At 47.0% G+C, this 27,092-nt stretch overlaps 1 protein-coding gene across 3 annotated transcripts in view; it reads right to left on the bottom strand.

The window, feature by feature from the left end:
* Positions 1–2,479: 2,479 nt before the first annotated feature.
* The window catches only part of nova2 (NOVA alternative splicing regulator 2), a 67,806-nt gene continuing 43,193 nt past the window's right edge, over positions 2,480–27,092 (bottom strand). For all 3 annotated transcript variants that reach the window (XM_068585226.1, XM_068585224.1, XM_068585225.1), the window contains 2 exons: positions 17,861–18,027; positions 2,480–3,985 (listed from right to left, as the gene is read on the bottom strand). In XM_068585226.1, coding sequence (XP_068441327.1) covers positions 2,960–3,985; positions 17,861–18,027 — 1,193 coding nt within the window. In that variant the 3' untranslated portion in view covers positions 2,480–2,959. The remainder of the gene's footprint in view (positions 3,986–17,860; positions 18,028–27,092) is intronic.

Here is a 27,092-nt window from a genome sequence, read left to right as displayed (position 1 = left end):
TCACACTTCAGCTCCTGGACTTAAATACGTGTCCAGGGATTCGCCCGTTGGGATGTACAGTGCATGACCAATTCCAACTGCTTATGAAAAAGACACAGCTGCGATAGAAAAGTGTTTTTTATACAATTTGTTCCAGTCTCTTCAATCTGCTGCTGGACTAACACTCCCCCCAACATCCTGCCCTGTGTTTACAAAAAGACTCTTCTGGAACAACAGGTGCGAGCGGACTCTAATAGATCTCGACTCGTCAACTGAATTGATTGATATACTCTTCATCGACCTAGTCTCTTCCAGTATTCAGATATGACGTACAGGTTCTTCATATGCATTCTACATATATTTCATATATGTGATTTGTACACCCCCCCCGCCCCCTTTTCCCCCCATGCCACACAAAAAAAAACACCATCCAATCGCGATGCCGTCTACAGCACACGTCCCTGACCTCGTGGGCAGAGAGAACCGCTCCCTCGCTTCACAGTGCATTAAGACAAACAATTCAGTGTACTCCGATTGTAAAAAATAAAAAATAAAAATTATAACACGACACAAAATAAAAAAAAATTCAAACAATCAAAGAAAAGACAGCATCTTCAGCAGCCTCCTGGGTCTACAGTGGGCGGCACACCTGTTGCCGTGAAAGACCTGCGTTTAGACAGAGGCGGGAACGAGCTCAACTCCCTGGACGTGTGGGTTGAAAACCTCTCGTGTCTGCCCGTCGCCTCGCCGGCAGCCGGACGGTTGTTTGACAATGGCTAAGATCAGCGAGGCTACTTATGTCCTTAACTGATATGCACGCTGTCCTTAAGGAGCAGCTCTGATGGCGAGGCGTGCAGCCGGAGCAGTGGACCCCCGCACGAGCAACGGCAGGGTTTCAGTGTTTTCTCAGTAGTAGTTGTGTGTCGTATGTTGTGAGTCTTAAGTGCTCTTGCTCGTTCTAGTCTGAGGGTTTTTGGGGATTCATCGAAATGACGTCGGGGCACACCACAGGCCGAGCGGCTCGCCTCGGTCTCGTGTCGGTTTACGCTGCAGGCAAGAGCTGCAACAGGACGGTTTACGCTGCAGGCAAGAGCTGCAACAGGACGGTTTACGCTGCAGGCAAGAGCTGCAACAGGACGGTTTACGCTGCAGGCAAGAGCTGCAACAGGGCGGTTTACGCTGCAGGCAAGAGCTGCAACAGGACGGTTTACGCTGCAGGCAAGAGCTGCAACAGGACAGTTTGCGTACAGATGCAGAAACAGCGGCGGCGTTTCGGCGCAAACGAGCGAGGCTTAGCCGAGCGGGGCGATATCGCCGTGGAGACGCTGCCCTGCGGCCTGTGGTGTGGTTTTCAGATACTGCAGTCTGCATCATTAGATATGGTAAATTCCCTTTTCTAGCACCAAATATGGCATCATAGTGTTTTGTTTCAGTGCGTGTGCGTTCCCTGTTCTGCTTTTTGACTGGATAAATATATATATCTTTATATATATAAGGTAATCCTTCACTGTAATGATATTAACGCCTGGGGCGGCTTACTGGACTTAAATAAGACATATATTACACTATGTAACATTACGATTCATCTTCAATCCACTTAAATTAAAACAAAAGATTCAAATCAAAAAATAGTTTCATTTACATTCATGTCAACCTGAATTCACAGATAAAAAAGAAAGGAAAACAAAAAACAACTAAGCTTTTTTTTTTTCTGGGTGAACTCATTAATAAATAATGACGATGGCGATGATTCCTAATAAATCTCGACAATCTCGTGAGCAGAATGATCCCAGCAGACTGCAGAGCGACGCCGTGGATCCTGTGTGTTTGCCGCAGCTTGCACAGTATCACTCTCGTCGGGTTCGCACTACGTGAGGTCATCAGCGTGCGCCTCGGCATTCTGTCTCAAACACGGCTGTGTAAAAGGTGTGTGTGTGTGTGGGGAGGGGGGGGGGGAGGAGGAGGGTTGGGGCGCTGCACTGCTTGTGGGATACAACACAGGGTGCACAGGGGGTGGTGTGCAAATGAAGGAACGCCCAGCTGATTCTCGCCCTTCTGCCCCCGATGTCACTTTGCCCCATCCTTCGTCTCCCAGAGAGAGGGGGAGGAGGGGGGGGGGGGGGGGGGAGGTGAGATCACAGGCCGGGGGAGGCGACCAAGAGGGTCGGAGGGGGGATCTGAGGACGTTCCTTCCTTTGCACACCGGGCTTACGTTTGCAGTCTTGCTCATTATAAAAACCCTTGTAGTAAAACGGAGGAGAGAGGGGGGGAGGGAGGGGGCAAGACTGTGGGCAAGTAGCGAGAGAGGCTTTGGGAGGAGGGGGGGGGGGGGGGGGGGGGCAAATCAAAACGAGGAGGAAAACAAAAGCCTGACGGGAGGGGGCGGGTGTGGGCTGCAGGGGGGGAGGTGGGTGAGGGTTGTTTCCATAAGGGATGTAGGGTTGGGGGGGAGGGGGGTGGAGGGTTGTACCCTGTAAATGCAAGCACCCCCCTCCCTCCCCCTTCCTCCCCTCCCCCCCCTGCAGCCCCTCAGGCAGTCGGCCTGTCTACCTGGCATTCAGCTTTGTCCACACGATACACAAACGAACAAACAGACAGCTTACTTTACTGAACCAAACAATAAAACAATGAAACAAAACGATAAAAAAAATCCCGAAAGGTCAAGACGTTAAGTAATAAAACCTTATTTACATGTTACACAATTTTTTTTCTTGGTTTTTCAGCATGAAAACTCGCTCCTCTCCCTCCTCGTCTTCTCAGCACATTTTTGCTTCGCGTCAAAATTTCTTTTTTTTTTTTAATAGAGAATACTGAAAACACGCAGAAGAAAACAGCGCGGGCGATTCCTTCTGACATTCTTGCTCTCCTCTCCTTTTTTTCCGTTCTCACTCTCACTTCTTTTTATACTCCTCCCCCAAGCCCCCACTCTTTTTTTTTTTCTTTTCCTCTTTTCCTCCTCATTTCTCATTGGCTGTCAGGTTTAGCCCAACTTCTGTGGGTTGGTGGCACGTACCCCCTGCTCGTAGGTGATTCGCTGGCTGATCAGGTACTGAGCGGCCTGCGTGGCGGCCTGGGAACCCGTGATGGTCACCTTCCTGTTCCGAGTTCCAGGGATGAACTCGCCTTTCTTGGAGATCTGGATCCTGGCGCCGGTCAGCTCCTGGTACTCCACTAGCGTCTTCCCTCCTTTCCCCAAGATGGCTCCTACCAGGTTTTCTGGCACGGCGATCTCGACCACTTCCTTCGCTCCTTCTGATAGCTTCTCCGTGGCCAGTAGAGATGACGCCACGAGGGGCGACGCGGCGCTCAAGTAGCCGTTGGTGGCCCCTGTAGCGGCGGCCAGGGATCCCAGGCTGAAGCCCCCGAGAGCCGGGTGAGCTGCGCTGGTGGATGCATCGTTGGCGTATGATGCTAACAAATTAGCCGCGGCAGCCGCTGCCGGGTTAGCATTGGCCGCTACAGCGGCTAGCACCCCTGTGGCTGCAGCGGGATTCAGCCCGAGGCCCAGGGAGTTGGTGTTGTAGCCGTAGCTGGCCAGGGTGTTGAGGGCGGAGGTGATCGCCAGCAGGTCGTTGCCTGAGAAGCTGGACATGGTGGTCGGGAAGGCCCCCACTCCGCCGCACGCCATGCTGGCCTGGCCGAGCAGAGAGGAAGCCGTTGCCGCCGCCGCGGCCGCCGCGGACGGCATGCCGATCTCGGTGGAGTTGGCGTACGGGGAGCCGGTGGGGTTGGAGTTGGCGACGGGCCCTGTGATGTTGGAGTAGGAGATGTTGAGGCAGGAGGAGCTCTGCGGGTCCTCCTGGATCTTCTGGACAATGATCTCCACGGCTTTGCGGTTCTGCTCCGGCTCCCCGCTGATGGTGACGACGCGCTCCTGCAGGTTGATGCCCTCGGGCTTTTGGGAAAGCTGCACCCACGCCCCGGACTGCTCCATCACCGCCTTGACTGTCGCGCCACCTTTGCCGATGATCAGCCCTGCCGTGCTGTTGGGGACGATCAGCTTAGACTGGTGGGAGGAAAGGGGGAGGAGGGGGGGAGAAAGAAGACAATTTGGTTATTGCTTTCGATCAGATGTTTTATTATAATCCAGCAATAGTTAAAAAATATAAGCGAGCCCCTGTGCATCACATGAGAGATAAAAATAAAACATGTGTCCATTTATTCATCGAACAATTACATCAACTGAATGAACTAAATGAAGATGAAGAAGTCAGTGAACAGAGAACTATACTGAATGTTGTCTCCACTACGTTTCTTTAACAACATCGTTAATCTAATCTTACTCATCTTATATCTTACAAAAAGCCATTTTTTGCTGTGAAAGTTCAGCAACATGTGTCGTTTCAGCTCAAAACATGCAGACCTTGTTTTGAAAATACAGTTTAAACTAACAACTCAGTTAGTTTTAAGCAACAAAACTACTTGGTTAGGTTTCGGAAAATATCATAAAATGCTTATTCAGGTTCAGGAAAAGATCTTAAAATACTTAGTTAGGTTCAGGAAAAGTTTGTAAAATACTTGGACGACACAATTTCGAAGACACGCATGGCCGCCCTTGCGTGGTCAAATCGGCCATTTTGCGTGCGTCACCCCAAATTTTATTGCCCCCGTAGGTACAGCTACGCATGCTGGATGATACCAACAAAAACAACTCTGCACACCTGTGAGGATGAAACACGACACGCCTTCCAAATGAAATGAATTCATGACGATTAAAAAAACAAAAACAGGAACCGGCGGCGGGTAGTTGGTCGTGCGAAATCTTCCTGTTGGTGAAGCGGTGCACGCGCACAACGCAAAGCTCAAGAGCAGACGTTAAGGCGAGGTCAGCGCTGAGAGTGTGTGTGTGTGTGTGTGTGTGTGTGTGTGTGTGTGTGTGTGTGACGAGGAGAAAGATCTGAGACGGACGGACAACATGATGGCGTGTGCAGTGTTTTTATCCACCTGAACACACAGCGAATATCTTTGGTACGCGATGGAGAGGAAGAGACGGAGTGCATGTTGGTGAGAGAGCAGGTGATGAAGAGGAGTGGGAGGGAAGGATGGATGAGCGAGCGAGAGAGCGAGAGAGCGAGCGAGCGAGCGAGCGAGCGGGAGGAATTCTAGAGGCTACTTGTGTGAAAAAAAAATAACATTGACTCCCAGGGGTCAGTGTTGCCATGGAAACAGCTCCAGCATTCAAAGGGTATAGTGAAAGAGAGCGAGGCGATGACACACACACACACACACACACACACACACACACACACACACACACATGAGTTGACACCATTTTGGGGGAAGTTAACGGCCAAATTGGCTGAAAGGAACACAAGCGACTGCCGGTTTGTCCGGCGGGCAGACGGAAGTTGAGCCTTCACTTCTGCGTGTTTCCAACCATCTGACGTCTGGAGGTCCGATCTGAGGTCTGAGCGGACCGAGGACGGAGAACCGAGAACCGAGAACCACGAAGCAAGGCCCCGTGGACGCGCCGCCACTCGGCTGAGCTCTCTGCACGAGGGGGTCGCCGCTTTGCGTCTTCTGGGGCGTCGCTCTCCAGGTGTGAAAGCGAAGCGACGGGGATTGTTTTCTGCAAAGTGCTCGTTCGGGATCAGACGCTCCCCGACGGCAGCCGCCATGACGGCAGCCGCCATCGCCGCCATCGAATGCTTGTGCGAGGACGAGGGCCACGCTCTCTCTCCCCGTGGGAATCGATCCCACTCGAAAAACCGCCGCCGCTGTACCTGCTGTCCGCCTGAACGTCGAATATTATGATATAGTGCAAGCGTGAGCAGACGAGATGAGAGAGTGGGCTGCAGGAAGAGGAGGGAGCGAGGGAAAAAAGACTTGGCCTTGATAAAGAAAAGATAGGATGAAAGAGAGAGAGAGAGGAGGGGAGAAAGCGAGGTCGACCAATTCAATGAACGGAGAGAAAAGAGGACCGAGCTGTTTTTTGTGTGTGTTCTGTTTTTCCACGCAGAGCCAAACAAAGGAAGCGAAGAAAAATCCAACAGAGGGACGCGACAAAAATGTATATCTTCAAAAAAAAAAAACACCTTTAAAAGATATTGTGATAATAACTATGAACATCCGGCATGATATGAAAATGCCTCCTGGAGCGTCTATAAGACACCTTTTTGGAGAGATTAGGACCTAAAGAATCAGAATCTGCAACAAAAATCACAATAAATCAAAGTGTTGGTCTGTTAGGAAGCAGTTTCAGTCAAAAAAAAAAAAAAAAAAAAAGGAAAAATTACTCATGCCAAAAGATTGTGTGAATGGGGCATGCTGGGACTTAAAATGGGAGCGGCGGGATTTTCGCACACGGTTTCCAAAAATTAAAAGTTAAAGAGAAAAAATATTCTCTAAATGAATGAATAAAAGCAAAACAGTGGAAGAAGTAGAAACGTCTGCTTTTGAATCCCTCGCTGATGTTCAAGCCGGATTCATTTTTCTTCCAACGGCAATATTTTTAGGAAGGCTTGTTGCATTTTCAGCAGCGAAAGGAGACCAGCGGGGCGTAAACAATGAAGACGAGGGATAAAAGATGAAGAGAGAGAGAGAGAGAGAGAGAGAGAGAGAGAGAGAGAGAGAGCAAGGGAGGGAGCTGAATTTTTTTTTTACCCATGAACTCTTTCATCTTCTGCACTGAAACATTCTCACACACACACACACACACACACACACACACACACACACACACACACACACACACACACACACACACACACAGTTGGTGTGCTGTGATGTCTGATCCCTCCAGGCCCTAATGATCCCCGTCTTTAAATCCAAACTGATTCTTTGCTAATGAGCTTCTCGGTTTTGCCTCCTCTTCCTCCTCCTCTTCCTCCTCTTCTTCCTCTTCTTCCTCTTCCTCCGCCTGCTCCGATTTCTTTTCCTCCATATTGTCGCTTCTCTCTCGTTTCATGTCATGTCAGTTTTTTGTTGTTGCAGATTTTTAAAGCTTATAAACCTCTTCGTAAAAGGTCAATGCCACACGATCTGAAGGGCGTTTTATTTTGAAAATCTTCGCCCTGGTGTTGTTCAGCTGACTTTGGTTCTGCTCACTGTAATGGCCGTCTCAGCCATCCTGCCTCCCACTTACCCACAATCCTCTGCTGCGCGCACCTTTCCGCTGCACAGAAGAAGAAGACGTGACAGTCGGCAGCGTTGGGATATCTCTCCTCCAGTGACGGCTCTTTCATGTTTCCTTATTTCCTCTCAGCCTCTCCTCGAACACTGCTTTGAGAAGTTTTTTATTTTATTTTATTCCTCCCCTTGAAGAGCTTTCTGTCTGTTGGGAGAAACTTTTCCACAGAGGAGAGGAGGGCAGCGTTTGGCGTCCATCCAGCTGCCGACTAGAACGTGTTGCTGCAGCGGCCGGGGGGTCGAGTCCGGGGTCAACTACTCAACACCAGTAGTTCATCCTTTGATAATTAAATAATAACCAAAAAAGGCCGACGCCAGTCGGTGACGTCTGCTGGAGCGGCCTCTGATGCGACGGCGTGAAACCCGGACTCGTGATTTTAGGCCCGGCGGCTCGTTAGCGTCCAGCTGGCCCTCGTGCTCGTTACGACCCGACGGAGCCCGGCTGCCATGTTCTGTTGTCCGTGAATCTAAACGACACAAACCCCTCCGGTAACGGGTCGGAGCCGAGCGAGCGGACTCACGTTCGCGGCGGCGAGCGGAGGTGTGATTCCTCGTCTGCTTCTGTGACCCTCCAGCCGTCTCTTTGGTCCAATAAACCCTCATATTTTAATACCGCACTATTAATAATTCCTCAACGTCATCTTAACGGCTCCATTTGGCTCCGCCGGCCGGCTCAGCGGATTCTGACTTTATGTTTCCGACAGAAATATAAATATAAAAATGTTGGCAACACACTTTGACTTGTCAGTTGGATACACTGAAAAACACAGATTTTAAAGTTATACTCGTGGACTCTTGCTGGCTGAACGTCCGGATGGAGCAATGCAGTAGTTTCCTTTAGTGTGTGTGTGTGTGTGTGTGTGTGTGTGTGTGTGTGTGTGTGTGTGTGTACTGATAAGCTCACGGGGTGTAGAGGTCACCGAAGCATGGAAATCTAAAGAGCAATGTCTGATTTATCAAACAAGGAAACAAGCAAACTGTTAACAAACCACACACACACACACACACACACACACACACACACACACCTTGAGGCGCAGACGTAGTAACACACAGCTCCAGCCCGCGGCCTCTCGCGCGTCATTTCTTTCTGCATTGTAATATAAAATAATAATAAAAAGCTCAGGAGTGCAGACAGAGAAGCTGTACATGTCTCACCGGTGAAGACGTTCACAGCGGCAATGAATTAGTTGAATAATTGATGAAGCGTTCAGTTTTATTGGTAAACACTCTCAAGAGTTTTCTCTGGAAGCTCATTCACCTTCACACTCGTTTTAAATATCCGCTAAAGCAGTAAACAAGTTGAGGGTTGTATTATTATTTATTGAAATGTTTAGCGCATTGTGTATCATCCCATCCCAAAAAGTAAAATAAAAAAAGGTCAAAGCAGCTCAACCTCCTGCTTCATCCCATATTTGTAACATTAAGAAGAACATTTGCATAAACTAAATCCCATAACGGCTTCCAGACAGTTTAAACTACTCTCTCTCTTTTTCTCTATCCCTTCTCTTCATCTCTCATCACACCATCATCCCTACGCCCTTCCTTCCTTCCTTCCTTCCTTCCTTCCTTCCTTCCTTCCTCTCTTTCTCTGTCTCCATATATCTCAGCCGTCATGGAGGTGATGACAAGTCGTCTCCTCGTCCTAAAGTTGTGTCGCGTTTCCTCCAGGTCACAAGGTCGTCTGCCAACAAACACACAGACACACACACACACACACTCACACACACACACACACACACACACACACACACACACACACACACACACTTGGCATAGGCACAAACACGCAAAGAAACACACAAATTTACGATTCACTCCCAAAAAGACGCATACAGTCCCACACATGCAAAGCTAAACAACGCACACACACACTCTGAGATGCATGTGCACACCTGCATATATACACACACACACACACACACACACACACACACACACACACACACACACACACACACACATACACACACAGAGTGGAGGACAGCAACAACTGTTGAGGCTGAAGGAGTTTGAACTTTAAAGTCTTGAGCGGAGGACTTTAGCTTAATCTGCCTCCTGCTGATCCACAGGCTTAGTCACCTCTCTCTCTCTCTCTCTCTCTCTCTCTCTCTCTCTCTCTCTCCCTCTCTCCCTCTCTCCCTCCTCCCCCCTCCATCACCATGCAATCCCTCTTTTTTCGTCTCTCTCGCCGTCTTTCTCCTTTCATCCTCCGGCCACCAGGTTAAAAATAACTGCAGGACAGAAGAGCCGGGGCACAAAGACTGACAGCAACATAGTGTTAACACACACACACACACACACACACACACACACACACACACACACGCACACACACACACAAAGTTATATTATTTCACTGTGAGGGATTTTAAATTTTTTGCCTTAATATGTGTAAAAAGAATTAAGATTAACTGCAACAAAAAAATAAATAAATAAATTGTGGTTCAATATTTTCAAATTATAAACACTTAAGTCGATAAAAATGCTTTTGATTTGTAAATAAAACCCAAAGCATCAGTGAACGACTGCCACTTCACACCATGAGTCACTTTTCTTCGGGAACTGTGAAATCGTGTGTGTGTGTGTGTGTGTGTGTGTGTGTGCGTGTGTGTGTGTGTGTGTGTGTGTGTGTGTGTTTCCTCTAACCGACTGGACCCTCTGCTGGCTCCGTCATTACATGCAGTGTGGAGCCAAGACTTGCTCAAACCCACAAGCCCCAAAGTTTCCACAGATACTGAACATGTCCTGCTCCATTTTGGGGACGAGTGCAGATTTGAAATTGATGCAAAATACATGGAGAAATATTTCCATTTCTATAGACTTCAAAAGTAAAAACCATGCATTGTGGCTATTGGAACCAGCACATGCTAATGACAGGGAGCGAAGGGCTTTTTACATCGTGTCAAAATAAAAGCACGAGAAGTTGTCCTGCATGAAACTACAGATATTGTAAAATATACATTAAAATCTCTTTGAGTAATGAAGTGGCAGATAATACAATGTCTCCTTTCTTCCTTTCCCTTCGGCGTCCTTGGTGTTTACCTCCTTTCCTCCTCCTAAAAGCAGAAATCTCTTGTGACTGTACACGGCTAATGCATCTTTCTTGTACATCCCCGACACAGAGATATGATGAATAACAGTGTATTAATAGTGAGAGAAGGAATTAAGAGACAATCTGCTTGTCAGGGTAAAAAACTGAAATACGCCCTGAAATTAAAGTGCTAAAGATTCAACAAAAATAACTCACAAAATTGGCGAGTCACCTCGCTTCCCTTTCCAAGGTTGGATCAGCGTCATCACTGCACCGTTAAAAAACAGCACAAAGTGAGTCCAGGAGTGCCAAATCTAATATATTGTAGTGATTTATGGTCATGAAAGAGCTGTGAATCATACAGGACCTTCACCTCGACCAGAAGCAGTCTGACCTTAACTTACCGGACCATTTTCAAAATAAAACGTCCAGGTCCAACATGAAGATGAAGAACACGCATTCATTCCAATGTTAGCATGTTTTATCTTCTTTTTTCCAAGGAGTGTAAACTCCCTGCCGAGAGGAATCATTTGATTAAAAAGGTATTTTTTTAACCTACACAGGCCCAAATGCATCGTAATCATGTTCTAAATAAAGACACAACAAACGCAAAACAGAGCGAGAGGAAAAGAAAAAAGGGGGAAAGGAAAAAGAGAAAGCAAAACGTTACGTCTGAGCTGGATTTTATTTCCTCCCTCTGCTCACACGCGTCGAGCACGGCAGTGAAACGCAAATAACTGCAGAGATAACAAGATGCAGACGCTCCATCGTGACGGTTTGGAGCAGATAAGAGACGCAGAGGGCGAGAGAGAGCCAGAGAGGTATTCTGCTGACTCAGCGGTGAGGCTGCAAATCACAGGACCGACAGGGAGATAAAACGTTAGCAGCATACTGTACGAGGGAAGAGTCTGTGTGTAAAAAAAAAACAGAACGGACTTCCTTATAAACATCTTCTGTTTCTCTTTCCAGCTCTCGGATCAGGAGAGACCAGATCTGTGGAGTTTGAACGTGTTTTCGGACAATCAACAAGGTGAAAGGTCTGTTTTTATGTTGGGGTTTGGTGGCTTTGAGGGGATTAAATGTAGGATTTGTACATTAATGCATTTTAATGTCTGTGTTAATTTGCATGACGTCATTTTCACTTCAACACGGCGTCGCATCATAAAAGGGAAAAAACTAAAAAACAGACACAGTGCTGCTTATTTATAACTAAAGTCACTTCTGCAATGTTGTTTTTGTTGAGAGCCGAACCCAAAAGGACTTGATACGGGATTTTTAAAAGATTTATATTTGATTAATGCGATCAAACTCCACGGATCAACCACAACACAGAAGTCATGTGTTTGAATTCTCTGGCTGGAGCTGCTTCTCCCTCACCGTGGAGTCTTACACTCCCACTTCGCCAGCATCTGACACAACGCAGAGCCAGACTCTACGATTTCCTGACATTTGCGGCCAACTTCCTGTGCAGGCAAGACAATAACAGGAAGTAGGAAACAGGTGTTCGCGCCGGAGGTGAAAGTTCACTGGAAATGGCGCCTCTCTCCGGCAGGAAGCGGCCGGAGGGAGCGGCTGGGAAACACAGCCAGGCTGGAGGCGATGAGCACAAACGCTCGTGTACGAGTGTAACCCCAGAACAATAAAACCACAACACAACCACAAGCCAGTTACAGCTGATCTCACGGGGAAGACGCCATAATGCAACAACAGCAGACCAGAGAGAGTTTCACTTCCATTATGAACACAATATTGATGCAGTAAGGTGATCCTTCACACGCAGCAGCAGGTCTGAGCGGCTTTTATCTCACCATCACCGAGGTTTGTGCGCTGCTTTCCTTTGAAGACAAAAACACCGAACCAACGTGACGACGTCACGTGATGATGTCACGTGTGACGTCACATGACAACATCACATGACAACGTCATGTTGGTTCGGTGTTTTTGTCTTCAAAGGAAAGCAGCGCACAAACGTCGGTGACGTCGTCACATGATGATGTCATGACGACGTCACATGATGATGTCATAAAGACGTCACATGATGTCACATGATGACATGACATGAGATGTCACATGACGACATCATATGAGACATCATATGACGACATAACATGACGACATAACATGACGACATCACATGACGACGTCACATGATGACGTCACATGTGACATCACATGATGATGTCACATGATGACGTCACATGACGATCATAAACTAGCAGCCTCGTGACCTAAAACCTAAAACCTGGACCTGGGTTTAAAGATCTTCTTCAATCTTTATTTCTACACTTTAGAACAAGTGAAATTAGTGTGAAAAATAACTTTGTTTTTTATACTATATATATATATATATATATATATATATATATATATATATATATATATATATATATATATATATATATATATATATATATATTCTTTTTGATATATTGAATTTGTTCTTATTCAGTATTTCATGCTTATCTGTCACAATATCCCAATAAAAACAAACACAACAAATCCTTTGTCAGCATGTTGCACATCACACAAATTGTTTTCTGCAGAGCACTTATGAGCCTCGTCAAACTATGAATATCTAACTAAAATGTTATGTACACAACATTACAGCCCGCTGCGGTGGTGCGACGCTGTTTTTTTTTTTTACAAGAGCATTAACAGACTAATAAAAGTAATAAATCCCCTCAATGAAACGCTCGTCTTCCATGTGTCACGTCAGATCTCATCAGCCGCGGTGGAAGAATTTATTCTGCCCATAAATCTTCCTCCTGCGACGCGGCCTTGAAGCCGGCCGGCCGCCGGCGTCACCGACTAAGCCGGCCGAGAGCCAGGACGCCTGTTCTCTGGCTGCGTTTGTCCTCCCTCTGTCTCCATATCATCCCTCCATCATCCTCCTGCCTGCTGCTTTGTCTTTTCCCTCAACATCATGAGCGCCCTTTACTCTCTCTCTCTCTCTCTCTCTCTCTCTCTCTCTCTCTCTCTCTCTCTCTCTCTCTCTCTCTCTCTCGCCCCAGAGGTCAACCAGCGAGGCCAACACCACATGCTACAACAGCCACGCTGCTGACACCAAGAAGAAGAAGAAGGAGAAGAAGAAGAAGAAGAAGAAGAAGAAGAAGTAGAAGAAGTAGAAGAAGTAGAAGAAGGAGAAGAAGGAGAAGGAGTAGAAGGAGAAGAAGGAGAAGAAGGAGAAGGAGTAGAAGGAGAAGAAGGAGAAGAAGTAGAAGAAGTAGAAGAAGTAGAAGAAGTAGAAGGAGTAGAAGAAGTAGAAGAAGGAGAAGGAGAAGAAGGAGAAGAAGGAGAAGAAGGAGAAGAAGGAGAAGGAGAAGAAGAGAAGGAGAAGAAGGAGAAGGAGAAGAAGGAGAAGGAGAAGCAGGAGAAGGAGAAGAAGGAGAAGGAGAAGCAGGAGAAGGAGAAGAAGAAGAAGGAGGAGGAGGATTAGGAGAAGAAGAAGAAGAAGAAGAAGAAGAAGAAGAAGAAGAAGAAGAAGAAGTAGAAGAAGGAGGAGGAGGAGGAGGAGGAGGAGGAGTAAAAGAAGAAGAAGAAGAAGAAGAAGAAGAAGAAGAAGAAGAAGAAGAAGAAGAAATTTTTATCCACAACCCCAAAATAGCAGACAATCACCAGTTCATCTTTCATCAGCACACGTGTTGTGTGTATGGTGGTGTGTATGTCAACGTGTGTGTGTGTGTGTGTGTGTGTGTGTGTGTGTTAGAGCTCCATTCATCAGATCAAAGCCAGCTTGTGTTTGTGTGTTTCCACAATGACCGCCATGCTTTTAAATACCAAGACTTCTCAGCTTACTCTCAGCCCACTGACCTTACATGTGTATGTAAGTATATAAGTGTGTGTGTGTGTGTGTGTGTGTGTGTGTGCACTGTGTTACTTGCATTACAGTACTTCCATTACACTTTGTGGCGACTACAAGCAAAGTATCACATCAAGCTACAGTTTATAATGAAAATGTGACTTTTGCAATGGTCGTTTTTCTCAGATATTTTTTATATAATTCTTCAATAATTTCATGCTATTTAATTGTCTTGGGGAAGACACAATAGAACCCTTATTTAATTACATTGCCATGCAATTTCACAATGTCACAATATGCGCATGTGCCATCTCAACAGCCCTGGAGGTCCTTTGGGTCTTTTGGGTTTTGCTCGGCTGTCTTTGAAAGGTCGGGGCATCTGTTATTTTGGTCCGGGGGTTTCTTTCTGTGTGTGTGTGTGTGTGAACATGTGTGTATCTGTGTGTCTCCAAATTGCTGCACAAATCCATTTAGTCGCCTCTCCAACGTGGTATAAATAGCCGAAAGAGCAACAGGGGGATTGGCCCTCTATTATAAGTGTCTAAATATCAGCCGCTATCAGCCTGCTCGCCGCCCGGCGGCTGCTGGTCCAAAACGCTGTTCCTCGACTGTCACTTCACGACAAAGACCAAACAAACAGAGACACAACGGTACAAAAGCTCACTGTGAGACACTGCAACTGGGCTTTGAGTCACAGCGTCACATCGCTCCGCTTCTCTCAGTATTATTCAAGTATTATCAGCTCTCAGTCGGTCGGTGGACGCCACATTAATAAAAGTTTAAAATGCAGCAGCAGAAGAGTCACAGCGTCGGACTTCACGCGCCGAGAGTTGACTGTCGAGACGATGGCGGAGGAAAATGTAAAAGCGCCTTTTTAGTAATACATCAGATTTCAATGCTGAGCATCGGTTTTGTTCAAAGTGTGGACGAATTCAAACTGAAGCTCCACACCAGGGGGTCAAACTCGTGTTAGTGAAGGGGCCACATGCTGCCCATTTTAATCTCAAGTGGGCCGGACCAGAACAACCACAGCATAATAACGCATAATTAACGACAAGGTTTCTCTATGTTTAAGTCACTGGTGAAGGTTTTTAGATGATAAACTCTATTTTAAGGTCTTTTAAGAATTAACTAGAAACATAAAGACTAAAAATTCAGACGTCATCCATGTTTAACGACTTCAACACATTAATATCAGCGCTCACATCCATTGCTACTGAGGATCAATGGTTTGCATGTCCGTCCTATAAGCAGAGGATCAGAGGTTTGAATCCCAGCTCTGCTGATTTTGTTCTTAAAAAAAAGAATATATATATATATATGTTTGACACCCCTGCTCTACGGTGTATGCAGGGCTTTTATTGTGAAAGGGCGAAAGGAGGGACGCTGCAATGGGAGAAATGGAGTTTGCGGTTCTGGTTCTGACCACTGAGCCACGTTGTTGCCTTAAAATCACAGCTCGTCTTGGGATTGGGAAACGGAGGCCTCGACCACATCACCTCCAACACCTGAGGGAAGAACCACCGCGGCTGAACGGGATGCGAGGAGACCAGCTGGGACCTTCTCCATCCCAGCGTGAGCATCAGAAGAAGCAAACACGGAGGAACAAGACCCAGTCAGAAGTAAGTCGCAAAGGGGAGGAAACTTTCCGGTAAATTTCTGGAAAGTTTCCACGGGAATTTGGGGAATTTTGAAAAAAAGAAATGTGCCGAAATTTTTTGCAAAAGCATATAACGGGGAACTTAAATGTAGTTGAGAACAAAAGTATAAACGCCGAGCTCAGCTGGACCCTGAATGCAGAAACATAAACATAAAACGTTGTGTTGTTTTTGAACGTCTTTGTCATCAGTGTTGCGTCTGAACGTTTCAGCCTTTGGAGAGTGTGAGAGCGCCGAGTTGTGTAGAGGCCAAGAGCGGTACTGCAGCCAGAGATTTAAATTACAGCTGCAACATATTGAAAAGAATAACTGAACTAGTTTATCTTTTGAAGCCGTGAACTTGGTTCACAATTTTGAATTATGGACTATGAACTGAACTAGTTCATGTAGAAAGTGAACTTTCCCAACTCTGTTTGTCATTAGCATATTGATTACTTGGTAAACTGAAGCCATGTTCATTTTAATAACAAGTTTATTGTATACAGTAGACTTTTTACAGCAGTAGAGTATGAAGTATGTATGTCCACACAAAAGTACTCCATCACCTCGGCTATTCACGGCTTTTGGAAAGTCAAAAAAGTCATTTTTAAAAGTTGTATTATAAATGTTTGCAGGCATGTCTGCTTATGACAAGATAAATACAGTTAAATTACCCCAAAATGTCCTGTTAATTCCTGTTAATTCCCGTTTATTCCCGTGGAAAGTTTCCAACTTTGAATATTCCCAGAATTTTTCAACCCTAGTCAGAAGCCTTAAAAAACCTGAGTTCAATTCTGTGTGTGTGTGTGTGTGTGTGTGTGTGACGAAGTGTGGAGTGTGTGTGTCTGGCCTGGTCGACTGCGTCGTCCGGAGGCCCCAACAGTCAATAGCTGGAAACAAGGCCAGACCTGACTAATCAATAGGGAGCAATCATGAAGAGAGAACGATGATGATCACTTAAACGCATCATCATCGACGGCTGTGTTAATTGTGCGGCGGGTATCAGCTGTTCAACCAGCTCCCTGTGAACCTCAAACTCTGTGATATAAATATAAATGATATATTTCATACAGTACAACGTGAGAAAGCTTCACATTTACAAATTTGAGGACAGCGACCAAAAATAGGCGTGAAGATGAACTGCAGGATATTCATGCGTTTTCTTTATGTTCGTCTAATTAAAACACAAAACATGTCTCCTTGCTGTTGACAACGTGTGGACTGAAAAACAGATGTTTTCTCTTATCTCGGTCACGAGCCAAGTGCAGAAATAAGAAAACGTCAACGGGTACGAACAGAAGGAGAACCAATCAGGGAGAGAGAGAGAGAGAGAGAGAGAGAGAGAGAGAGAGAGAGAGAGAGAGAGAGAGAGAGAGAGAGAGAGAGAGAGAGAGAGAGAGAGAGAGGATGGATAGCTCGACCTGCAACAAACGCAGACACACTCACACACAAGTGTGATTGTGCACCAAACACACACTCTTTCATGCAGCTGTTGGTGATGTCATCAGTTGTTATTCCAAAATACAAAGAGAGAGAGAGAGAGAGAGAGAGAGAGAGAGAGAGAGAGAGAGAGAGAGAGAGAGAGAGAGAGAGAGAGAGAGAGAGAGAGAGAGAGAGAGAGAGAGAGAGAGAGATGTCCCAATGCGTTGGCAAGATCATGCCAATAAAGCTATTTTGAATTTAATTTGAGAGAGAGGCTTTCACTTTCTCCCTTAGCGGGAAACGATTCCCAGTTGGAAAGTGGATGTTTAGGTGTGTGTGTGTGTGTGTGTGTGTGTGTGTGTGTGTGTGTGTGTGAGTGTGTGTGGCACCCTACAGTTCATGCCACATGGGGAGGTTTTATGTTCACACTGCATCCTGTGTGAGTGGATGTCATCTCTCTCTCTCTCTCTCTCTCTCTCTCTCTCTCTCTCTCTCTCTCTCTCTCTCTCTCTCTCTCTCTCTCTCTCTCTCTCTACAGTCTCTCTCCCTATTCTCTCCTGTCTTGACCTTTCTCCTTTTTCTTCTTCTTTGCATCATCTCCCTGATGCTCCTTTTCTCTTCCTCCCTCCCTCTCTCCCTCCCTCCCTTCTTCCCTCCCCCCCTCCCTCATCCGTTTACACGTCTGCATGTCGTTTCTCTTCTTCTTTCCTTTCCGCCTCATTCAGTTTCACTCACACAGAAAATCACAGCTCGACCACGGTGCGGTTTGTCGCTCCGAAAGGCAAACACCTCGCTCCCTCCTCTTCCTCACACACCCTTAACACACACACACACACACACACACACGGCGGTGGGACTGACCTGCTTGACTCGGTCGGGGTTGACGGTGGTCTGCGGCTGCATGATGCTGACCGGCTCCGTCTTCTGGGTGCTCTGCGGCATCTCCCTGACCTTCTCAGCGATGAAGTCGTGGACGCCGTTCAGCGCCTCCACCGTCCCCTGGATCAGACACACGCGCTCTGTCGTTCCTGCGGACACAAACGAGTCGGCGCATGAGTTTTAAACTTGTGACTTGTGTCACTTCTGGCGAATGGTCGCGTTTCCTGTGTTTGTGAAATGTTTCCACAGGCGGACGGAGACGAAGGCTCGATGTTGTGCAGGACTCTGCAGCGAAAACTAACGATCTTCTGTTGTGATCATTTTCTAAACGTGTTCGTTGAACGGGACTGAAGCTGCTTTCCAACAAATAACAACGGCGACGGCGAGGCAGGAAAAGAAACGAGGGAAGTGTAATCGATGGAGCCGCCAACAGAACGCTGAACACAAAGCCTTTTGTACCTCGGGGCCATTTAAGATGGTTCAAAAAAAAAAAGACAACGGGGGCATTTCAAAAAACATTTCGATCCATTTTGTGTCGCTGCAGCTGCAAGAGCATGTTTGTCTGCATTGTATACACACATATGATACGGCCAGAAAACTAATCAGAAGCGCATGAGAACGTTTGTGCGTTCACATTTCCATGTCTGAACGCATCAGAAACGTTCAGCTCATGTTTCCAGAACGCCGTCCAACCAGGAAACACACTCCCTGGTCCAAACAAACGGGCGAAACTCTACTACACAAATCAAAGAGAATTAACACTCAACGTCCTCACGAGGGGAAAATAAATGTCATACATTTGTATTTTGCTGATTACTTCCTTTAAATGCAATGTTTACAACGCTGAGCGAGGGGATGAATGATCAGTTTGTTGTAGTTATTTTGGCTTCAATCAGAGGATGTCCATCGTCCTTTTTTTCCTCTTCTTTACACATTTTTCGACATTTCAACAGATTCCAGTCACAGTGTTTGGAGGTTCAGGTGTTTCTAGAAGCATTTTGTTCACTATTTCCAGGCTGCATTGTTGTTTTCCTTGTAAAAAAGACTTAAAGCTTCATCTATTTTTAACTTTACAAAAAGAATGAACGATCTTGAGCTGTGTTGCAGCGTAACGTGACTTGTAGGAACCACCTGTCGAGCGCGGTCCACAGCAGCTGGAAAAGAGGACTTTAAGCTCGCGGCTCCGGCCCAAACAATGACAAACGTAATCCCCGTCCTCGTACTTTATGACCTCATTGTTTCTGTAAATGTTTCGGGTCTCTAGGAGGATAAATACGTCCGTGACGTGTCCAGAGAGGAGGCCGGCACCGAGAATCTAGGCCAACGCAAAGCCTCTCAGTCCTCCGCGTCTCAATAACACGAGAAGTAAATCTCTCTTTGGCGGTTTCTCCCGCTCCCTTTTGAGCATTTATTTATTCTTTCTCGTTTCCATTTTGCTCTCTAACTCCCTTCATCCCCCCCCACGCATACATTTCCTCTTCTTCCTCTCCCATCCTCCCATCTCTCTCTCCCTTGACTCGAGTATTTAGTGGGATCTGCCTTTATCTCTGCGCAGCAGCGTGTGAGTGAGCACTTCCTGTCTCCTCCCCCTGCCGCCATTGTTGGACCGGCTCGGCTTGGATCGGCCTCTGTGGAGGGATAGAAGCTGTGCAGTGTGTGTGTGTGTCTGTGTGTGTGTGTTTGGTTTAAGAAATAAAACTTCAGCAACAACACGGATCAAAGCAGACTGAAGAGTCCAATCGAGACGTGCTACATTTATGAAAATGTCAGTGCATGTCAAATAAAATGATATTCTGAATGATATCTCTCATACTTTTAATGAACTCACATCCTCCAGACAAAGAGCAGAGTGTGTGTGTGTGTGTGTGTGTGTGTGTGTGTGTGTGTGTGTGTGTGTCGTGGGGGCTTGAAACAACAGAGGCTATAAATAAACACACACACAGCCCGTCCAGGCATCTGCGACATTTGGCTACCTGGCTGGGCCGGACGCCGGTTAGCAAATGCCCTCATATTAATTCCCGCTCCCTATTTTTACAGTCTGTTGACAGCAGTGACACACGGCCTCTGTTTCAGCAGCTGAACGCTTCAGCTCGCCGCGACGCAAGCCGACAAACGCAGGCCGACAAACGCAAGCCGACAAACGCAAGCCGACAGACGCACCAGAGCTCGGGATTTCAGGTGTAGCCACATGCTAACGCGACGTCGGGGAACATTTCAGCCTCATTCCGCGTTTAATTCGGCATTAGTAGGGGACTGTGTGTGTGTGTGTGTGTGTGTGTGTGTGTGTGCAGATACTGAGAAAACTGGGCTTCGCCTCACCCCCGACAGCTGGTGCCCTCTGGGTAATCTGTATCCATCCAATCACAGGCACGGATTAGCAGGCCATTGTCTTGGCATGAGTGTGTGATTGTCTTTGTGTGTAGCTTGTGATCATGTGCACATGCAGTTGTCTGCGTACACGTGTGTGTGTGTGTGTGTGTGTGTGACGAGTATGATTGTAGCAGAAAAGGCCACTCTGTCTGTGCAGATCGTGGTGAAACCTGAAACCGCTATTACAGATCAATTAATGTTCACATAAAGCAAAGTATGATTGAAGGTATTAGGCTCATGCAGTATTGCGTCTCCATTGTGCAGCGAGCGCACACACACTCTCAGTCAGTGTCATGCAAACGCCAGACCAGCGCCTACCCCTCCCTCAGGGATCCAGTTTGAGCTCAGTTGGCAGCAACCTCAGCCCCACTGGTGCAAAACATCACTGTGTGTGTGTGTGTGTGTGTGTGTCTTTGTATGCAACTTTTATCATTTGACATTTTAACAGTTGGAAGCTGCTTTTTTTTCCCGAGCTTGACGTGCTGCAGCTGCCGGAGCGATATCTGTTCAGTGTTCGAGACGTTTACGAGAGGAGGTGAACTGGTTTTAACTCACAACAACTTTCAGGTGAAGCTGGCAGCGCTTTGCACCTGAACAGATCTGAACAGTGCAGCGTTTATTGCAGAGTTTGGGATCATTGGAGCTGCACCGCAGGGCTGAATGTTGTCCGGGCTGAAGCAAGAGTCTGTGGTTGTAAACACAAAGCGATAACAGCCTCTCGGGTGCACCGAGTCCCATCGATAGCATCTCTTCAGTCGCGTTGCTGCGTCTCTGTGAGTAACTGTCTGCGTGCAGCAGGAGGGCTCCGGCCCATAATGCAGCTGGCCGGTGTCCGTCTGGACCGAGCCGCAGAGTCGAAGCCCAGACGGCACGAGAGGTGGATCACAGGAGCGCTCGTTCCCACCGCAGCATGGCGGGGATTGAGAATGAAAAGCGAAATTCACAGCAGACGGAGAACTTCGGCTCCACAGTGACCAAGTGACCCGACAGCACTTTGTTCAACACCAGAAGACGTCATCATCATCCTCATCCTCATCACCATCATTATCGGGATCCGAGCTGTGGACCCTGGCGGTTGTTTTTATTAAAGTCTAACTAGCGTGACTCACTCCTTCCTCCTCTTCCTTCCTCCTCTTCCTCCTCCTCCATCTCCCTGATGACCAGAGAGGCACCGGAGGCAGCGCGCCAAAAGGAGACGCTTCTCCTCTGATTTCTGACTCACGGCCGCACACAAAAGCATATGCAGGCAGCGAGCAGACATTTACATGTCCTCGGGCTTTTAACCCGTTGCACAGCTCTTTTCTCCTGAGTTTGAGTCGTCGTAGGAACCCCAAATTAATTCCAATCCAGCAAAGTCTTCATATCGTCATTGTCAGATTATGTACATTATTATGTGTACAATATTATCAAGCTTACTCGTTTTAATATCTTCCTGATTATGTTCTTCAATTAAAAAAGCAAATGTTTTGAGACGAATATCTTCAGAAGGAAGAAATACATTCAAAGTAAAACAACTGATGAATAAAAAATGAGCCTCATATGAGCTCAGTCACTCCTCAGAGTGGGAATTTCAAGCTGCAGCTCTAAACTGGGCCACGAAGAGTATTTATTTACAGACCTCAGTGTAAAAAGTCTGAGACTTTCCTCAACAAAGTCAGAGAGCTACTGTGACCTGAAAAAAAAAGTTATTCCTTCTTGGTTTATTAATGTTGTTTTTCAGCTCAGACTCCCACTAAAGGCATGAAACAGTCTGGTTGGCTGAGAACAGGTTACAGCGTGAAGCAAGTTGTGAAATAAATTCTCGCAAAGGGACCCATTTGTAAAAAGAAAGACCAAAACGAAAGAGTCAGAAAGTTCCTCCTGAGAGTCCTTAAAAGATCCGACGCAGAGGATGGAGAGACGAGAGCAGCTGTGACAGCAGCGCCAGAGGTCGTGTGTTCACAGGTACATGTTCACGCTCTTTTGACACGTGCGGCCTTTTTCCCTCCCAGCGAGAGAGAGAGAGAGAGAGAGAGAGAGAGAGAGAGAGAGAGAGAGAGAGAGAGAGAGAGAGAGAGAGAGACGGCCGATAGAAACAGATAGAGTGGCTTATGCGACTTCTGTCACATCCGTAACACATCAAGTGATCAAGTGCAGGGCGATGGAGGAGGAAGAGAAGGAGGAGGAGGGAAGGAGGAGGAAGAGGAGGAGGTGATGGGAAACGGACAGAAACTCGAAGGGGGAGAGGCAGATCGAGCACAAAGTCGCGGCGGTCATGTCAAAATGGAGTGACACCGAGAGAAGGAGAGAGACAAACAAAGAGAGAGAGAGAGAGAGAGAGAGAGAGAGAGAGAGAGAGAGAGGGAGAGAGAGAGAGCTCCGTGAAATCTGTCACAACAAAGAAACGTCCAAAAACACGGAGAGGAAGAGACAACAAGAGAAACCTGACGGCGTGCGACTCAAGAGACTCTTTTCCTGGCGTCTTTTCAAAGCGACAGTTTGTGGTGGAAACATGGCCGCCCGTCTCCAAGACGCATTGACAGCAACAGAATGGGATTGTAACTTAGAAATCACTCCAACACCTTTTACACATCGGGCTTCTTTCTTTCTCTCTTGTTTTTTTTTGAATCCCCGTCTTTCTTCTTACTTACACGGACAGATATTCACGGCACGAGCTGAAACTGGAATCAGATGCAGAAAGAGGAATGCAGTCATGAAAGAGACGAGAGACGAGCGGAGAGGGAGAGATGGAAACACACAAAACATTTCACTTGATTAAGATCCAATCCAGGCAGGAGGATACAAGCAGACAGAGGGAGAGAGGGAGATATATAACGACGATTAAATCCATCTGGTAGCGTAAAATAACCTCCAAGGCTCAATCCCAGCTGATTGGAAGCGCAGTGACTTAATGTAAGCTCATTAAACGGATCTCCTTAGGCTGCGGATAAGCTCAGGTTAACCGGCTACCTTTGATCAGATCGGTTGGATTAGCCGGCTGTTAGCGGTGTAGCTCAACACCTTGTTGTTCCGGAGGGTGAAAGAGTGTTTGAAACGGCTAATCGGATGCACGGAGCGAGAGGTGAAGATCAGCTGCAGAATCCTGATGCGACAGATGCTTTTCACTACGAAAAGGGAACATTTGACTCTCAGTCTGCTGAAAAGGTTCATTTAAAAAACGAGATTAGAGACAAATGATAAAAAAAAAAACAAGAAAGAAAACGATGAAAGAGTGGTGCATGTCCTCGCGTTGGCCTTTTGGCATCCCTACTTTATAATGTAATAATAACTGACGTTATGAGTGAGCGTTTCCAATTGGGAGTCTCACTCAAATGCAGTCATTTGAAAACCCGAGAGCATTCAAATTCATTTGCAACCAATATTCTGCGCGCCAGAGGATGTTCCTGCCAAGGCGAACCAACATCTTTCCATTATTAGGATGCTTCACAACAAAGGGGCAGAAGCATCGATGGCGTGCTTTTCCGAACCAGTGAGCTTCCTCCGCTGCACTGGTGACTTCCAGCTGCAGAAGGGAGTTTATTTGTCTCATTTATTTTGTGCCGTGAAGAAACAAAGCACTATTCCTGCATAGAAGCCATTGCATGGCACACAGTACAAATGTCTGACTGAATTTGTACTCATGTCTCAAAGTTATTTTTCTGATGCTTTGGTTTTGTTGCCACTAGTCACCTCTCAGGACAAGAGCCTTTTCCAACCTGCTCCTCCTCTGCAGTGACTTTACAGCAGCTTCTCTGCACAATGAGTCCATGTAAATCGAACACAAAGAAGTGCTGACGACGACCAACAGGCCTCTTTCAGTGAGAGATGGATGAGTTTATTGACTGACACCCAAATAAGCCAACGGAAACGGTCGTGCAGAACCTCAGTATCCAATTAAAAAGCTTTTATGGCCTAATGAGCAGGCCCAGATGTGTGGAAACAAAAAGATGTCATTGTTCTTTTCACTCTTAACAGAAAGGTATAGACAGATAAATGGACGGATGGATGGATAATTGACGGATAACTTCTGCAAAGTTTGACCTGCAACTGTAAAACAGACGCATACACACTCACACACGAGTGGGATTATACACCAAACACACACTCTTTCATGCAGCTGGGCAGCTGTTGGTGATGTCATCAGTTGTTATTCCCAAAGACAGAGAGAGAGAGAGAGAGAGAGAGAGAGAGAGAGAGAGAGAGAGAGAGAGAGAGAGAGAGAGAGCATGACTGCATGTGCTGATGTAATCAGGAGCAGTAAGGAAACTTGGACCTGTTCTCTGCTGCATTCGACCAAGTCTTCATCAAGGAGACAGACAGATAGGAGGGGAGAGGAAGAGGAGGGAAGGAAGAAGGGAACGAGTGAGTGAAGGAAGGAAAGTTGGAAAACTAGAGCAGAAAAAAAGACGAGGGAAAAGAGAAAAGCCCTAAAAAGTGTAAAACAAAGCGAGGTAAGAAGGGATCAAGAGGGGATCCAAGAGAAGGGAGCGAGAGGCGTGAGAGAAAACCAGCAAGCGAAGAAGAAAAGAAAGAGAAGACGGAAAGCAGAGCTCGGTCCAGCAGGGCAGCTTATGTGGATGAAAATGTGATGGTCGCTTTGCAACGAGCTGGCAGAGACTGCAGCGCGCCTCGAGTCCAGGCTGCAACACACACTCCCCTTGGCGCCCGCACATTTACACCGGACAAAATCACGGGCCGATTAGGAAAAAGGTATTAAACCCCGGAGTCCCTGTGGCCGGCTGGCACGGGCCGCCGCTTTGACTGGTCTCTACTGCCTTTAACTGACTGTAAAACAACCAAACAGGACAAATAAAAAGGCTCCTCGAGAGTGGATGAAGTCACTGTTTTGATCTTGTGAAGCCACGAGAGTTTTGGCCGTCGCCATCTTGTTCTTTTAGCAACAAGAAGGGGTGGAGCTAAGTCCAAAAGACATTTTTAGCAATTAAGTTTTTACGAACAGAAAACACGTTAGCGGTAGCGACCTGCCAATCACAACATAGCCCCGCCCTAAAAACATCCTCTGCTTTAAGGTCCGTTTGACTGTATCTGGAGCATAATTTACTCATTTAGCAGCGGAGTCGCCCCTCTTTTCACTTTTCAAACTGTCTCAACCGGTCCCTGAAACACCAAACGTATGAAAGAAACCACGCTCACATTGCTCTGTGTGAGGCCTTGACAGCATTATTAATGCACTGTATGAGACGTGTTTGAAGTACTGGAGGAAATTCCACAAAGAATTGCTGAAATTACTTCAAAGAGTACCCCGAATTATTACAATTAGCCCCCCCCCCCCAAAAAATAACACAGCTACGCAAACAGCAACCTTAAAAAGTACCACAATAAACCGGCCACCTAAGAACAATACACCATTAAATCAAAACAATCTGCCTGGGTGTGACGTGTTCTCAGAGTCGTGTTCAACATGAATCTCATGTTATCCCTCGTTTCCTGTTTCCTCCCTCCTCTCTACGTATCCTCTGCTCTCGTCCTCTCCTCCTCGTGCTGTTTTCCAAAATCAGTCCTGAAAGCAGCACCAGGGACAGTAAAAACATGGTTTCCCGTCAGCCTCTCTCTCTCTCTCTCTCTCTCTCTCTCTCTCTCTCTCTCTCTCTCTCTCTCTCTCTCTCCTCCTGCATCCCCCCCTTTTCTCCTTCATCCCCCGCCGACGTCCGGCGGTGACGGAGCCCTCGGTGAGAAGAATAAGGCGACTCTCTCTAAAGAATAACAAAAGAAAGTGGAAGAAAAGGCAGGAATTCCTCTGCCGTGATGTAATGCGTTGCTCTCTGCATCCAGCCTCCACCTCCTTCTCGCCTCCGTCTCCCAGCGCCCGGTTTGCACGCCTCGGGGCAACATTTCGGGGAAACAATTCCAAAAATCAATCAATACTTCTGGCGAATGGTGAACATGGTGTCCTGACGGATTCTCATGGTGTGTAATTGCGTGTAAAAGAGTCCTTTAACGACTGGAACATTTCAATGGAGCAGAGGTTTGACCTGAAACATTCCTGTTTTCCCACTTCCTGTTCCCATACATGCATTATTTTGACACACATGTATAAATACATGTTTACTTTGGGTACGCTGCGACGTTCCCTTTTCACTTTGCTGAACACAACAGTGGATGAACTGCTTTTTCTCACCACTTCTCTGCCCTCTCCCCCCTCTGTGGAGCTCTCCTCCCCGTTTCCCATAATCCCCCCCGTCTCTCCCTCCTTCTCGGTGCTTGTCTTTCTTTCTTTCTTTCTTTCTTTGGCAGCAGCGTCAGTTCGTGTTGCCCAAGTGACCCGACCCATGCTGAGCTAACAGCTGAAAAGATGCCATGACGGCCCCTCCTCTCCTCTACTTCCTCTCCTCTCCTCTCCTCTCCTCTCCTCTCCTCTCCTCTCTTCTCCTCTCCTCTCCTCTCCTCTCCTCTCCTCTCCTCTCCTCTCCTCTCTTCTCCTCTCCTCTCTTCTCCTCTCCTCTACCTCCTCTCCTCTCCTCTCCTCTACCTCCTCTCCTCTCCTCTCCTCTACCTCCTCTCCTCTCCTCTCCTCTCCTCCTCCTCTACCTCCTCTCCTCTCCTCTTCTCCTCACTTCCTCTCCTCTCTTCTCCTCCTCTCCTCTTCTCCCCCTCACTTCCTCTCCTCTCCAATTCTCTACCTCCTCTCCTCCTCTCTCTTCTCCTCTCCTTCTCTCCTCCTCACCTCCTCTCCTCTTCTCTACCTCCTCTCCTCCTCACTTGCTCTCCTCCTCTCCTCTCCTATTCTATACCTCCTCTCCTCTCGCCTCTCTCTTCTCCTCTCCTTCTCTTCTCCTCACCTCCTCTCCTCTTCTATACCTCCTCTCCTCCTCTCCTTTTCTCCTCCTCCTCTCCTCTCCTTCTC

This window comes from Clinocottus analis, unplaced genomic scaffold (assembly GCF_023055335.1).
Source record: "Clinocottus analis isolate CAN_PGR_092001 unplaced genomic scaffold, fCliAna1.0.p SCAF_2, whole genome shotgun sequence".
Classification (NCBI taxonomy): Eukaryota; Metazoa; Chordata; class Actinopteri; order Perciformes; family Cottidae; genus Clinocottus; species Clinocottus analis.
Note: the sequence above shows the minus strand (reverse complement) of the source record. Positions and strands in the feature narration are given on the sequence as shown.